Genomic DNA, 15,595 nt, shown 5'->3' with positions numbered 1-15,595 from the left:
TGACTCAGAGCTGAGACTCCAGCTTTCATCCATTTAAAATATGTTTATATAACTGAAGATGCACATAAGCACCTACTATTGAGCTTTTAAGTATCTATACCTGTTGAGCATTTTTAAGTATCCCACTGGAGTCCAGATTTCCCAAAGTACTTCAATTGTATTGTTTCTAACAGAGGTTAGAATTGAGGACCATCGCTCCAAAGAAGATATGTTAGTCTTTACACATATGCATTACTAGTTTAAGGAATCATGGAATATCTGATGTAGGTCTTTTAAAGTGTGTCATGAAAATGCAGGCTAAAACTAAAAAAATCTTGAGCTACAACTGGAAGATTCACAGTAACTAACTTCACTTAGGCTGATATTTCATGTAAGTAACTTTTAATCATTCATCATTAGAACAATAAGAGTCATAAGAAAAAAAGACATAAACGGTAAGAAACATTTCATACATTCCATCTGGTTCAAGAGAAAATAGTATTGAATTCAAATTTCTTATGCAATTCTTAAAAACTTTGCTCCGGATCTTACTTGACTGGAAAAAAATGGGTGCCTTTATTAATACAGTTCATAAGAAACAAGGCCTCAAGATCTAAGCTTCTCATCACTTAAATTTGTTGCAAAATAGTTGTTTTCCTCTGTTGAAACCTTAGTTTGGAGTAAATGCAGGATTCCCACATCCTGCAGCTCCAGCTTTCAGGAGGAATTGCAAAGATGCCAAGGAGGAAAACTGGAAGAAAAGGGCAGGGTGTTAGGACTTTCCTGCATGCCTACTCTTGTTCAGCTGTTCCATCTCCTGTCAGTGATGTAGAGATGGATTCTGATTTTTGTGATGATTCAGTTCGTTCAAGTAAGTCCACAATAACTTCACCAATGGACACGGAGACTTCCTCTGGGTTGAGAATCATGCCCACCTTGTATCTCCTTGCTGGCTGAAGGACAGGGAAATAAATGTTTGAGTGAAGCTCAGAGGGGGAAACGGGAATGCATGTTTTGGGAGTGCCTTTTTATTACAGCAGAAACTCCTTGACTTCCTGCCTCCCTCTGAGATTGAGAGGGAGAGAAGCAAGACAGAAATGTCTTCTGTTTTATCTTTAATTGAACTGTGAAGTCTATTTTCTACTTTTCATTATCTATGTATTTCACTAATACAAGACCAGTGAAGAATTTGAAGAATAAATGTACAGAATTATTAAATTTAATTACTCAACAGCTTTCATTAATGTTTTAAATACATAATTTTTATTATTTCTGAATAAATGCAAGGGCTACATTTTTTCATATTTTAATATTCAGGGTGTAAAAAGCTAACTGGAATGCATTTATTCTTTAAAAAAGTTAACATTCAGACTGTACCAAAATAACAAAATAAACGGATTAAAAACAAGTAGAATAAATATGTTACATTAGTTGTCATTTGCCTACGTGCTGGTATATTGTCCAGACTTCACATTATGAAACATTGCTGAAAATGCTGCAGATTGTGAAAAAAGCTATGATGAGTACTATTCCCACCCAGAATTTGTGGTACAAAGCTTCACTTCTTTTAGTCTATTGTCCAACAAATCTTTTTTTATTCATATTACTCTCCAAAACTGAAAATATGCTTTTATCTCACCTTTCAATTTTCAGATAGCACTATGTGCTTTGAAGATAATTTTCTGTGAGGGGACAACATGAAAATTGTAAGCAATTTATGTCCATGGCTGTGCTATGACAGCATCTTTAATTGTTAAAGTAGACAGAGAATCTTCCTAGCCTCAGGCAGAAGCACAAGTAAATTGGCCTTGAGTTTCTAAGATTGCAGAGATACAGGTTATTAAAAAATTATCAGCTTTGGGGTTACAAGTATAAATCGTAACAAAAACATTTATATTGGTTTTATGGTTGGAAGAGCCCTCTTAACAGTCTACACATTTACCTAAGTTTATTACCTTCAAATTTAATCTTAAACTATTTCTTCATTTGTCTTCACATACCACTGGGTAGATCTGAGGACAGTGGAATAAATTTTTCATATTCTGAGTCCACTACAGGGAGCAACACTCCCTCACACTGCACCAGCTCCAGGAAAGCTGCGTGCTTGAGCAACATCTTGCTGCAGTGCATTGCAGTTGATCAGAAGTCCACAGCTCTCCGTCCTGCTAATGTGTTATCCTGGGAGAGACTGAAAAAAATCAGAGGAATACAGCAGCTTTTCAGTAGTGTGTGTCCTAAGCCTCCTCTGAACCATTCACCACCTCTGAAAAGGCTGTGCTTCCTACCGCCCTGACCTAGACCATGCATAGAGCTGTACTACATAGTTCAAAGGTTGTCACAGAGGGTTGCTGTTAGGTGTGGGTGACCTGCCTTCAGGAGGGTCCCATCTAGGCACCAAAGAACTCCACCAACAAGGTGCATCTACATGAACTGCAAGAACAGTGGTAGTATCAGGCTTCGTCACAGCAAGCGGCACCTTCCTGAACAGGCATCTGACAGTTTATTCAGAGCTGGAGTCTGAGCAGTGTGTGGGACAGGGGATCCAACAGGAACCATCAGCTGAAGAGGCGGACATGCACATGCCTGTCGTTGATTACTAGGCCCTCTGCTGAAATGGCCCATCCAGTGTATGAGTTTTCTGTAGATTTTAGAGAAGCCTGAATTCAGAGAGATTCTTTTTCAAGCTCTCCCTTGACCTGAAGACTTTGTACAGTGCTGTAAGTGCAGATGCGTGGGAGAGGGAATGAGCTGGATTTCCCCTTTGTTCATATCCAGGACCCATCAGAAGGTCACGATGCACCAGTCGAATTAAAGAGATAAGCAGTTATCACTTAGGTATAGCACTAATGTCTTATTAACTGCCATTGTATTTTAGAAATGTCAAAGAATCAGAGTGGTAAAACACACTTTCAATTCCTATTGAAATTGTACTTAATCCTGCTTAAGTTGAATTAATCTTGTTTAAATGCTGACGTAAAAGCCACAAAATGAGGATCCCAAATACATCCTTATATCATAGCAATTATTTGGAACAAAATTATAATAATCTTTATTCCTTTTATCGTCATGCTGGTATTTCATTATTGCTCTGCTCAAAAGGATTTTAATACAATGCATGGAATGGGCCTTTCAATTCTACTGGCATCATATTTATCTAATCCACAAGTTATTTTCTCAAATTTTATTTAATAGGTTGTATTTTTCTCCCAGTTTCAGAGTCCTATTTGTACAGGTACTGTACATTGACATAAACCAGGAAAATAACAACTGACAAGCACTGTAAGATTGCAGTAATTATTTTAAAATCAGGCTGATTTGTTCTACTGCTTCCTTCCCTGAGGCCAATAACTAGAGGCTAGCTATGCTGCAATTCAACAAGCCAGAGGAAAAACACCTGTTGCATACGATTATTCTCTATTAAAATGCAATGAATAATTCAGCATGAATATTTTAAAGAGCAGCATTGTTATCATGCCTCTCAGTTCTTAAAAAAGTGTCTGTAGCTGAAGAAAGAGAGAGGGTCAGGTCAACCCAAAATATTGGCTGTGCCCTATGAGGTATAGTCCATTCACTTTCTCATGCTTAACAAACACACAATTGTGCTTTTCCCTGTCATTGATAGGGCAGTGATACAGCTTCATTAGCATCATAGAATGACAGTAGCAAAGAATGATAGAATCAAAGACTAGTTTGGGTTGGAAGGGACCTTTAAAGGTTATCTAGTCCAACCCCCCCTGCAATGAGCAGAGACATAGAATCATAGAATGTGTTGGGTTGGAAGGGACCTCATCTAGTTCCAACTCCCCTGCCATGGGCAGGGACACCTTCCATTAGACCAGGTTGCTCCCAGCCCCATCCAACCTGGCCTTGAGCACTGCCAGGGATGGGGCATCCACAGCTGCTCTGGGCAACCTGTGCCAGTGTCTCACCACCCTCACGGTAAAGAATTTCTTCCTAATAAATCATCTAAATCTACCCTCTTTTAGTTTAAAACCATTACCCCTTGTCTTATCACTAAATGCTCTTGTAAAAAGTCCCTCTCCAGACCTTTCTTGTAAGCCCCCCTTTAGGTACTGGCAGGCTGCTATAAGGTCTCCCCAGAGCCCTCTCTTCTCCAGGCTGAAGAACCCCAATTCTCAGCCTGTCTTCACAGGAGAGGTGCTCCAGCCCTCTGATCATCTTCACGGCCCTCCTCTGGGCCTCCTGACCTGCAACTAGATCAGGTTGCTCGGAGCTCTGTCCAGCCTACCCCTGAATGTTTCCAGGGATAACATTCTGGTGATTTTCTACATCATATTATTATATACATAAGTGAGCTGAAAAAAAACAGCTGAGCAAGATGACGGATTTGTGCAATGACCATTCCAAATAAGCAGTTCCAAAGTTAAGACAGTGATGTGACTTGAGTTTCATCTGAAATAATTTCCCATTTCACTGAAGTTAACAAGTAAGTTCCTAGCAGTTCCAGTGGAACCTAGATACTTGCCAGGTCAGTGATTCAGCATATTTTCCAAGAACTCCTTTATTACTACAATTTCATGAAAGATAAGTTTTGTGCGTCAATGCTTTTAAGCATACACCACCTTGGGATTATCAAAAGCTCAAAAGATTATAAAGGGCTCAAATATGCCAACCAACTAACAGAAAATGAAGAGCATCCTCCTTATACATCAAGAATGCTCAGCACCTTGCAGCACTGGGCTCTCACGAAATAAGAGACAGTTCTTAGCAGTACAGATAGATACGAAGTAAATATACATATTTATTTCTTCTCACACAGCTCTAATAATCTAAACTCTCACTTGTTTCAAGGTAGGGAAGTTGCATGTTTTCAGCATCAAGGAAGGATCTACAGAAAGAGAGGTAGGGGAGCTCTATTCATTATTAGTAGTAACCATAATAATAGTTTTACATGCCATGACTCCTTGAGCACTGGCTAAGCCATGCAGACTCTGTCATGGTTCCATTTTAACAGGCATCATCCTGAAATTCAAACTCGGTTGCTGTAAATATATAAATCACCAGAACTTCCACTTCTAAAAGCTCATTCACTCAGAATATGACTTACAGGGACAAGTTATATTATTCTTTCTATAGTTTTACACAGTTACTGGAAAGACAATCAATAGTACCCATGATTCACAAAGGGAAATAACGCTTTTGTTCAGATACTGCCTACTGGCAGATCAGGCAATTAATTCAGTAATATTTTCAGTGATTTCTAATATCCTTTCATAAACCAATCACTCAATTGATAGCCTCAGAGGGTGGCCTAATCCTCATTAGACCTGTATGAAAATGCTTGTATTCAGGGGAAACACACACATTCTGGCATTGGGAGTGATATTTTCAATGATTCTTATGTTTTGCAGTATTAAAAAAAATTTTTTGAGGAACTCCTTTTTTTCCTGTAAATCAACATTTCTTCTCAATACTGTAACAAAAACCTGTCTGGCTTTACAATTAGGTAGAAAATATGTTACCAAAATTCTCACTGTGGGGCAGTAAGGAAGCTTCTCTCCCTGCAACTTCTTTACTCTTTTTCTACAAAAGGCTCACAGCTGCTTGATTTGCAGGCTGTCTCACAGCACTCCTAAACCATTGTAGCAGACTTTGCAACCTCAAACCAGCTAGAGACAGCATCTCTGGAAATGGGCAGTTCTTCATTTTTTCAAGACGTAGAAAGTTTTCACAAATTTTGATTGGGCTAGGGAGAAAGATTGTAGAGGGCCTCTATTTTAATTTTCACAGTTTTCTCTAAGCTATTTTGTGCAATATTTTACATTCATGAATGCTGTTAGCACAATTCTTTCAGCAACTACAATTTTCATGTTGCCAGCCTTCTCTCTACCTGAAAAATCCATACTGGGTCAGAGCAAAAACAAGCTGAATGAACCTTCTGTAGGTTAGGAACTGAAGTATTTCCTAAGCTAGCTATTATTTCCAGTTTCCTTTTTCCATATCATTCATGGTATTATGGACATCTATCCTCTCCCTGAAGTTGTCCTACTCTAGCTTCACACAGAAGCTATGCAAAACATTTGATAGTTTTTATTGTCCTATTCTGTTCTTCTTTTCTAATTCTTCTATATTCATTTAGAGATGAAATCATCAAACTTAAAGCAATAGTCAAGATGTGGGAATATTACAGGTCCACAAAGAGTTATTATTTTTTGGTTTGCTGTCAACCCTTTTTTAAAATTTAATTAAATTCTCTATGCATTGTTGTATTGTTTTCACAGAGAACCCTACAAACATTTCAACATTTCAAAGCATTTTCCTGTGGCACTGAAATTCAATCCCATAGATGTCTCTCAGCAGTCCATTTTGGCATCCAGCAGCCAAGTTGTCATCACCACCACGCTGCCTGCATTTCTGATGAAGAAAAGCTACATAACAACATCTTGCTTCCTAGATGTAACATCAACCCCTATAGTGACCTCCTCTGTGTCTGATGAGTTGGTTTCACTGTATGAGTTGATAGGAATATCTCCATAATTACATATGGAACTATTAGTAACCTACCTTTGTCCATACTGTCATGCTATAGGTGTCTCTTAGTGTCCACCCAGAGCTTCTAGCCACACACACTGCCAGGCTGCCAGAGCCATTCCTTAGGATGATTGCTGTCATGTATGGGAAATTATTACTAACTAAGAAATTTTAACTTGTATGTTTTAAGCAATAAGAAACCTAACTTTAAGTTTATTCAAAAAATCATATTCCTAGAATTTTAATGTGTTTGAACTGCTTATTTGTAGAAAGGATAGTGAGTTTCAGCTGTCACATGAATCACAAAGTATTTCCATGACATACAGATGAGATCATCATATTTCTTGGTACTATTACTTTTCCTAAAGACTTTAACTGGCAAAGTACTGCTGCAAGCTACAAGTACGTGAGAAATACACCACATCATTCTGTGCTTGTTTTACCCTTCCTGGACTGGTTTTTATTTTATTGCACCTTTTGCCATTAAAAAAAAACCAACACAAAAAACCACACCACCATTCTATCAGAACACAACACCATCATACAATAATACCATAATACTAACAAATGATTTGCCTTGAATCAGTTTATTTGGTAAAAAAAATACTGGATAATATAGTGTTTTACATTAAACATTGAAAAAAGACATGTGCAAGCATAATTTATCTCCCTACCATCTATGAGATTTACCTTAGCTTCCTAGTCACAGAGTTCTACCACCTCCTATGTTCTTCCTCCTTAGCTCAGTGAAATCTTTAATCACTTCTCTGCTCACCTTCAGTTCTCCCTGTTTCCCCATTCAAAATATGTCATGCATTGAGAACGCTATTTGATGTCCTCGAGTGGTGGAAGGGAAGTAACCAAAGTTCGATCTCTTAGGGTGCCTTAGTGCCCCAGGTTACTGTAGAAGAAATGACATGTGCTTCTTCTTATGCCTTAAAAGAAGGTGGTGGCTATCGCAAATTTATTTTTTGAGGGGTCAGCAAAATTAAATACATTCCAGAAATACCTGCAGCCTCAAGACCCTGAGATAAAAAGCGTCTACTCTCTATTTTGTGATTTTGATTAGATATGAGCACAGATATGAGCACAGAACTAAGACAGTTTGGCACTTGTGTAAAAAAAAAAATGCCTGGAAAACATAAAAAATTAATAATTCTAGTATCTTCAAAATCAGCTGGCAATTGAAGCAGAGGTTTTCAGCACTAAAATGTTGGATATAGGTATCTAAATTCCACCTAAGTTTCACCTAAGATGCCTAAAAGTTCTTTGATGGATCTGGCTCCAAATTCCTTTAGTTATAAGAACAGGATAGAAGAAAATCAATACTTCAGGACCAAATGTGTCTGGAAATAGAGTTAATCCATTACATACACATTGTGTCATACCAAAACAATATAAGAATTCTCTTCCTTTGGAGAACTCACAGCTGCAATATTTCAGCTCTACTTTGCAGGTTTTATCACAATTTTAATGAAGTGTAGTTGGTTTTGAAGTAAAAGTCTGTCAGTTTTCGTGAAAAGAATTAGATTATTGTCTTGCATTGCCTGATCAGCTTTAAAATAGGGCTTAGTTCTCATTATCCTCTGAACAATATGTTTTAAAGAAATTAATTGTAGTGATACATTTTAACCTGATGTGATGACAGGCTCATTATCAAGAGTAGTATGCTATCAGGCAAAAATGGATTATCTAAAAAATGGACTGTTTAAAAAATGGACTCATGGGAAGGAAGTTTAAAAGATTAGACGTCTCCTGTGTAAAGGGTCTTTTTACCGAAGTGAAGAACCTTTGGGAATGCTCTACATTCACTTGCAATTTTAATAGAAAGGATGCCTTTCATTTCTACAGAGGAGGCTGTAAATGCCACAAGAGTAACTTCTTAGACCATCATTTATCGGTAGGACGTTAGCAAAGATCCAAGAAGGTAACCCAGTAGGTAACTGCCTGACTTCCGTGGCCTCAGCACTCTAGCAAGCCCCATGCTCTCAAAGTGGGGAAAGGTCAGTATGTCCCTTGAAAATTTCAAATTTTGATATGATACATGGAAGACATTAGGAGAAGAGGAAAACAAAATAATTAGACTTTTGTTGTCTCTGCTTAGAGTTCTACCACCTCTAGATTTTCGGCAATTGATATGAGTTCTCCTCCAGACTTCAGCCTGATGAACTTCTAACCATTCAATTTACACCGAATCCTGTCCTGCTATATTTGGTGATTGTGTTGGCTCTGGCATTGGCATCCTGCCTCCTGCCTTCATTACTTTGTGGCAAAGCTCTCATGTGGAACTCCTCCTGCAGTGGAGGTGGCCGCCTGGGTGCTCAGGCCTCATTCCTCAAGCAGAAGCACCCTGTGCCCATCAGTCCTGGGCATCTGCCAAAGCAGCAGAGAGCACCAACAAGAGACTTGAAATGGTCAGTCCTTAGCGAGACTGCCCTACCTGCTGTCACCTGTGTCTGTGAATAGAAATAGCCGTGCTTTCTACATTTCCTCCACTCTCAGCCAACTTTCATCCGAACACTCATAATCAAATTGAAGGCCATGATCAAGCTCATTCATGGATGGTGAGGGAAAAATTGATACCTCATCATGCTGTGCAGCCAGCCCTGCAGTCTCTAGTAGTAGTGCTTCTCTAGAGGGAAATCGGGAGATACTTTTAATAGGAAAATATAGTATTTGCTTTAAACAATCTTAACTGAGGAAGAGTTACTGATGCAGCTTAGTGGCTTGACTAAATTGGAAATGGAACAAGCTTCAGAAAAATCTGTCTCTGGAAGTTTTTCAGAGGGAGAACAGAGCATGTCAACATTTTTGCAATCTCTCCAGCACTGTGAAACACTGGTTACCAGAAGACTGCTTTTATAAAGGAGAAAGGGCAGGGAAAGCTAAGAACTAAATAACACAGAGATTGTTAAATTCCAAGAAAATTAAAGCCTTGAAGGAGACACAAAAAAACCCCAAAAGAGAATAATTTAGACTTTTTAAAATATTACTGAATATGTGTAGTTTTCACAGGAAAAGAAAAGAAACAAGAAAAAGAAACAGGTCACAGCAGAAGAAAGACTTTTCAGAAAGAATCTAGGGAATCAAAGAGGTCTTACAAGAGACAGACGTGAAATGTCTTCTCTACAAAAGATTTATATAAAGGGGGAAGCTCCCAGCAGGAGACCACCTCTGTGATTAAACCCAGAAAAACTAGTATCAACAAATTCCACTAGTTACCAAATGTTTTTCATTACTTCCGCAGTGGAGGCTTCTGCCTTGAACTATGAAAAATGCTTTGACAAATAGCTTCCAAAAACCCAGCGTGAGGAAGCTACAAAGTTGTTTCATTCATAAACAGAGACTACAAATTTCTGGCAAAAAGTCTGGCTTCCCAGCTGCAAGACAAAACACCCCAAAATAGCGCACTCAATTAGGTGGGGGTTTTGAAGGAGTGGTTGCTGCCTAGCGAAAATAAGGGAACTGATTAATGTAATGTATCAGGCAAAGCACACTGAAGAGCCAGCTGCAGATTTTGTAATAGGAAGAGGCTACAAATTTGAAAGGGGCTCTCTCTTCGAGATTATAAACCACTGAAATATTCTATTGATGGTGGTGGTTAAACTTCTCTACAGCCTTCTTGAACACCAGTGTTTTCTGCAGCAAACTTTTTATCAGCAACCAAAGCAGAGGTTTCTCAACTTGCTGTCCTTTTTTTTTCCCTCTTTCCCCTTTTGCCTTTCCCTACGTACCCATGGAGAGGAAAAAGGAATCAAAACCATGGATATGTAGATAATGCCCAACCTGCACGTAAATTGCTTGTATTAACTTTGATGGAAACTGCTCAAAAATAAAAGGGTTTATGAAGATTTAGATTTTCTGAAAGGATTATTTTTTCTATTAATATCTGTAATGAAAACTTCATTTTTAAATGAAAATACATTAGGGTGAAGGTTGAATTGTAATTTAAGTAGAGCAACTGAGGCCTCACATTCAAGTTAACGTATATCACGAGTGTGAGAGATGCACAAAAACACTTCCCTCCTCCTTAACAGATCCTACTTAGAAAGCTTCTAACTGGTAGATTTTATTTGCCCTACACTTCTTTTTTTTTCTGACTTGTTTCAGAAAGGGTGATAAAAATTACTATCATTCTCAAAGATTTAAATAAAATTTGTATGAACACAATTCCTTGTATTGTACAGTTAATATTCTGTTTCCTTTTAATGTTATGACAGTTATTTAAACACAGTGGCTGGTGATCCACTACCTTTTCTAAAACTTACTCACCGACTATCTGTGAATTCAGGCAGAAAATATCCTCAACACAGTGACAAAATGTGGAATAATTATTCTACATGAATATGCAAGGAAAACTTCTAAATTTGTGCTTTGAATTTTTTCCAATTTTGCTTCCAGGCACCAATTTCCCATCCTTTCAGTAAAAAATTTGAGAACACACAAAAAAAAAAAAAGCAAACCAAATTCCATAAATAAAGCATGACTTCCTCAAGAAACTAATTTTTCATCTGATTCTTATTGAAGGGATGTCAGTGGGCAAACAGTGCACAGAAGCAAGGATGGGGGTTATTCTGTGACCTTGAGAGAACTCTCCCTGACTTTCTTTGTTACTCTTCAACTTGGCGATACCTAAAAGCACATCCCTGAAGAGCCTCTCAACTGCAAGTCAGTGACAATTGCTCCTCAGCTACCCGCAGGCACTGCAACAGCAAGCATCTCTGCCAGATACATAGAGAAGTGTCGCAAAGACTTGTTACCAGTTACAAGGATACAAAAGGAGATTAGCTCATTAGGGTCAGGGTTGATGCTATAGAGAGAAATAATGGTAGAGTATTAAAATGGAGCAGAAAATCCACCAAAGAAATATTGTTTTCTTTTGGATCTGGAACAAGTGATGTAACTCCATCACAGGAGAAATGAAGATATTTAAAAGCAAACACAGCTAACTATTCAGATGGTAGAAAAAAGCAGCAGCCAAACCAGAGACTTGTCTAGGAACAAGTGACAAAATGAGGTCTAGTCAAAACCACTCTCCCTCTGACCAAGAACTATTTAGAGGAGATTGTGTGAACGTTAAGAGAAACTTGTGGCTTTGGAAGGAGACAAATTGTAAGTGACATCAGCTTTCCAAGCAAAAGGATTGAGAGAAATGGTACGAATAATTCAGAGGCCAGCTATTCCCTGGTACAATAACCAACAGATATTTTCAGCAAATAGTTGTTAAAACAACTGGACAGAATTCTATTTTAAGCTTAGTTTTGTTAGTAGTGAGGACATTTATAAAATAACTTGGTCATAGGAAATAACCTTGAATTGAATGATCTGAAGCTGATGCCATTTAAATGGAATGGAAGGACAAACAAAAAGCACAGGCTGTAACTCAGCAGCCTGTAATAAACTTGGACACTTGCAGGTGAAGTAAAGCAGCCTGGTACTCAGGGCAGGCTTCAAAACCTACCTAAGAAATAAAGTTAGCCTGAGCAAACCTAACTGCTACAGTCAGAGTAGTGCATGAATAACCCAATTCAAAGCTGCCATGGATGTTTTTTGTTACTCCTCAAAAAAAACCCCCGACACTATTGCTACTGTGAGAGTTGCAGTACACGTAAGAGTGAAAGCTCCGGACTTCAAAGGGCAGACTTTAAGGAAGTGAGGGTACTGGTGAAGTCCACCAGGCAAAGAAGCTCAGACACCTCTTTCTTCAGGAAGGCGGGAATGTCAAAGGTGCCCATCCTATCTGGAATTGATACACTAAGGCAGAAGATTGTAGGAAAAGTCTTGAAAATATTACTGAAAATAAGGAAATGACAAAAAAACCCACCAGTCAGCCAAGAGTCAAATATTTTAATGGTCAGGAGGTTTAAGAATAAAGTAAATATATTCAATAGTCAAAGGAAATGAAAACAATACCCTTTAGTCATAAAACTGAAAAGCAGGGGAAGACAAAATTAGGCTCATTATACAAGAAGGAAGAGGTGGTTATTAAATGACATACAGGTATGTTCCTAAAATTAAGCAGGGACAGGTTGGAAAAAGGGTATGGAACTTGTACCGACTTGGAAACAAATCTGTATGTGTGAAGGGCTAGGTTATCAATTCAAAAGGAGGGCCACAAAAAATTCCAGGTCTGACACCAAGTATAAGCAATAAATTTATCAAATTGAATGGTACCAAGTAACCAGAAAATCACGTGTGTAGTAGCTACATGTGAAGAAGCAGGGAAGGGGAAAGAAGAGTGGCCAGGGTGACTATAGACCCATTGATCTGAAAAAAATCCAAAAAATCTAGAAAGAGTTTTGAAGGGGAAGACAATCAGATCTGAAGGCACAATGAAAATGGAGTGGAATGTAACAGAACCTTACTTAACATAGTGAAATACTAACAAAATCATATCTCCCTTTTCAAAGATAATCAACTCTCTAGCCAAAGGTAATGCAGTACATCTATGCTAGTTAGAGTTCAGTAAAGCATTTGATTCAAAAATTAAATGAGAAATGGTTAGTGACACTAAAGAGAATTATTCTTTTAATGAAAATAGTACTGTTGGTAAGGATGTACAGCAGTATCATGTACGCCATAGTTATGGCCCAGGCTTTGACAAGCAGTAAGGGTAGGCTGAGAGTATATTTTCTCTGCCCACATGCAATATGAATTTCATTGATATTGTTTCATGTTTCAATATGCTTGCCAATCCTGGAGCAACTTTTTTTCAGTTAAATGAGATAGAGAAATAGATAGATAGGTACTGGAAAAATGGAAGATCAGCTGATACTTCATGGCAAAGTAGAAAATATTTTGAAAACAGTGCTCAGCCTGAATTTTCACTATCTTGCTATCTGAACACCCAGATGGAGAGCAGTTGTCTTTAGTAATAGTAGTATTTATTGTCGTTTGCATAATTGTATATGACCACATAAAGTCACAAGAGGAGAAACTAGGCTATTGTGTCAATTATAACAGATGTACTGTTTGTTTGGCTTTTCCTTCCTCTTTCCCATTGTTACCAGAATGCTATTGAGGAAATAAGAATTTACTGACAGTTGCTCCAGCTGTTTATTTTCTGCCAGGCGCTTCAGGGGGACTGCTTTTTTGTCAACACTTGTTTGATGCTATACCCAGATGTACATGGTGGCACAGCCTGGCAAAGGTGGCTAACAGTGACCGAGATTTCTCTGGCAGCAAGGAAGCTGGCCCTTTGCTGTGCCTTTTAGCCCACCTGGGGCAACTGGTCAATAAGGGGAACTAAGGGTAACTCCAGCTGCCATCCACATTTAGCGGAACACAGACCTATCTTTCACTGAGCTCCTCTACTTAATGTTATTTATTTATGTAGCATTTTGGAGGAGTAATGTGAATTGGGAGAAATCCCTTCTAGGAACAGATGAAATACCTCTCTCACCCATGTGAATTTCTTTGTTTGACATAACTTCTATGTGACAGCTGCAAATAACGGCCAATCCACCAGTCTGGGCACCTTAGCAAATTACCAGTCAGAGAACTGGATGTGCATCCACCTGCTATGGAGCAGCATATCCCTTTCATAAAGCTTTATCACATCACGTGATTCACTGGAAGATTTGATATGGAAAATCAGCTGGGAATTTTTTCTTTAGAGATTAGAAAATAGCCATTCTGCAAAGAAAATAATCTATAAATGCTTTGCTAGGTCTTATTTATAGTGCTTAGCCATTATAGTACTACGGGTCTTACCGAGTACATACTTTTACAGTTACACATAAGTTATACACAATAGCATTCACAAGGGAGCCGTGCATAGTGACACTGAGGTAATGCAGCCATTGCTGGCATGCGTAAACTAAATAAGCCAAAGAAACTGCAGATACTAACAAAAATGTCTTTTCTCCACAAAGAAAAACAGAGCAGAAAATAATAGTGTGAAAAGCTGAAAGCAGAACATCTCCAAGCTAAGAAAGGGCCTGAAAGCCAACTTCTGAAGTGAGCTAACCCTAAATTCAGAAATAACAACCAAAAAGCAGGCAGACTGAAATAAAAGCCAGTGTAAGATAGAAAGCCTCTGGGATATAGTGTCAAAGTGACTCATGAGGTTTAAAGTCAATACAAGCTGATGAGTGAGACAGAGATTCTGTGTAGTGCTTTAAAAATATACCCGAAGGTACCAAGCAAAGAAACCAAGAGCTAATCCCTGCATACAAATATCATAGAATCATGGAATCATTCAGGTTGGAAAGGACCTTTGAGATCATCAAGTCCAGCTGTTAACCCAGGACTGCCAAGTCCACCGCTAAACCCTGTCCCTGAGCACTGCATCTATGTGGTTTTTGAACACTTTGAACACGTGATTCTGCCACCTCCCTGGGCAGCCTGTTCCAATGCTTGACCACCCTTTCTGTGAAGAAATTTTTCTTACTATCCAGTCTAAACCTCCCCTGATGTAAACTTGAAGCAGTTTCCTCTTGTCCTGTCACTTGTTTACCTGGGAGAAGAGACCGACCCCCACCGGCCCGCAGCCTCCTGTCAGGCAGTTGTAGAGAGCGATAAGGTCCCCCCTGAGCCTCCCCCTCTCCAGGCTAAGCACCCCCAGGTCCCTCAGCCGCTCCTCATAACACTTGTGCTTCAGACCCTTCCCCAGCCCCGTTGCCCTTCCCTGGACACGCTGCAGCACCTCAATGTCCCTCCTGAAGTGAGGGGCCCAGCACTGAACACAGGATTCGAGGTGCGGCCTCACCAGTGCCCAGTACAGGGGGGCAATCACTGCCCTTGTCCTGCTGGCCACACTGTGTGGGATACAAGCCAGGATGCTGGTGGCCTTCTTGGCCCCCTGGGCACACTGCTGGCTCATGTTCAGCCGGCCATCAGCCACCACCCCCAGGTCCTTTCCCCCAGGCAGCTTCCCAGCCACTCTGCCCCCAGCCTGTAGCGCTGCGTGGGGCTGGTGTGACCCAAGTGCAGGACCTGGCACTGAGCCTTGTTGAACCTCATACAACTGGCCTTGGCCCATGGGTCCAGCCTGTCCAGATCCCTCTGCAGAGCCTGCCTGCCCTCCAGCAGATCGACACCCCCCCCCCCCCGCCTCCCCCCAACTTGAGGGTGCACTCAATCCCCTCATCCAGATCATTTGTAAAGATACTAAACAGACCTG

The 15,595-nt window shown here is 39.5% G+C and overlaps 1 protein-coding gene across 2 annotated transcripts in view; it reads right to left on the bottom strand.

The window, feature by feature from the left end:
• Positions 1–364: 364 nt before the first annotated feature.
• Positions 365–15,595, bottom strand: part of NUBPL (nucleotide binding protein like) — a 159,266-nt gene continuing 144,035 nt past the window's right edge. The window contains exon 11 of one of the 2 annotated variants that reach the window (XM_037394035.1): positions 365–932. In XM_037394035.1, coding sequence (XP_037249932.1) covers positions 771–932 — 162 coding nt within the window. In that variant the 3' untranslated portion in view covers positions 365–770. Of the gene's footprint in view, positions 933–2,137; positions 2,168–15,595 lie in introns of those variants that run through there. The other variant, XM_037394038.1, reaches the window with a different exon arrangement.

Source organism: Falco rusticolus, chromosome 7, assembly GCF_015220075.1.
Source record: "Falco rusticolus isolate bFalRus1 chromosome 7, bFalRus1.pri, whole genome shotgun sequence".
In the NCBI taxonomy this organism is placed as follows: domain Eukaryota; kingdom Metazoa; phylum Chordata; class Aves; order Falconiformes; family Falconidae; genus Falco; species Falco rusticolus.
This window is presented reverse-complemented; position numbering and strand designations above follow the sequence as displayed.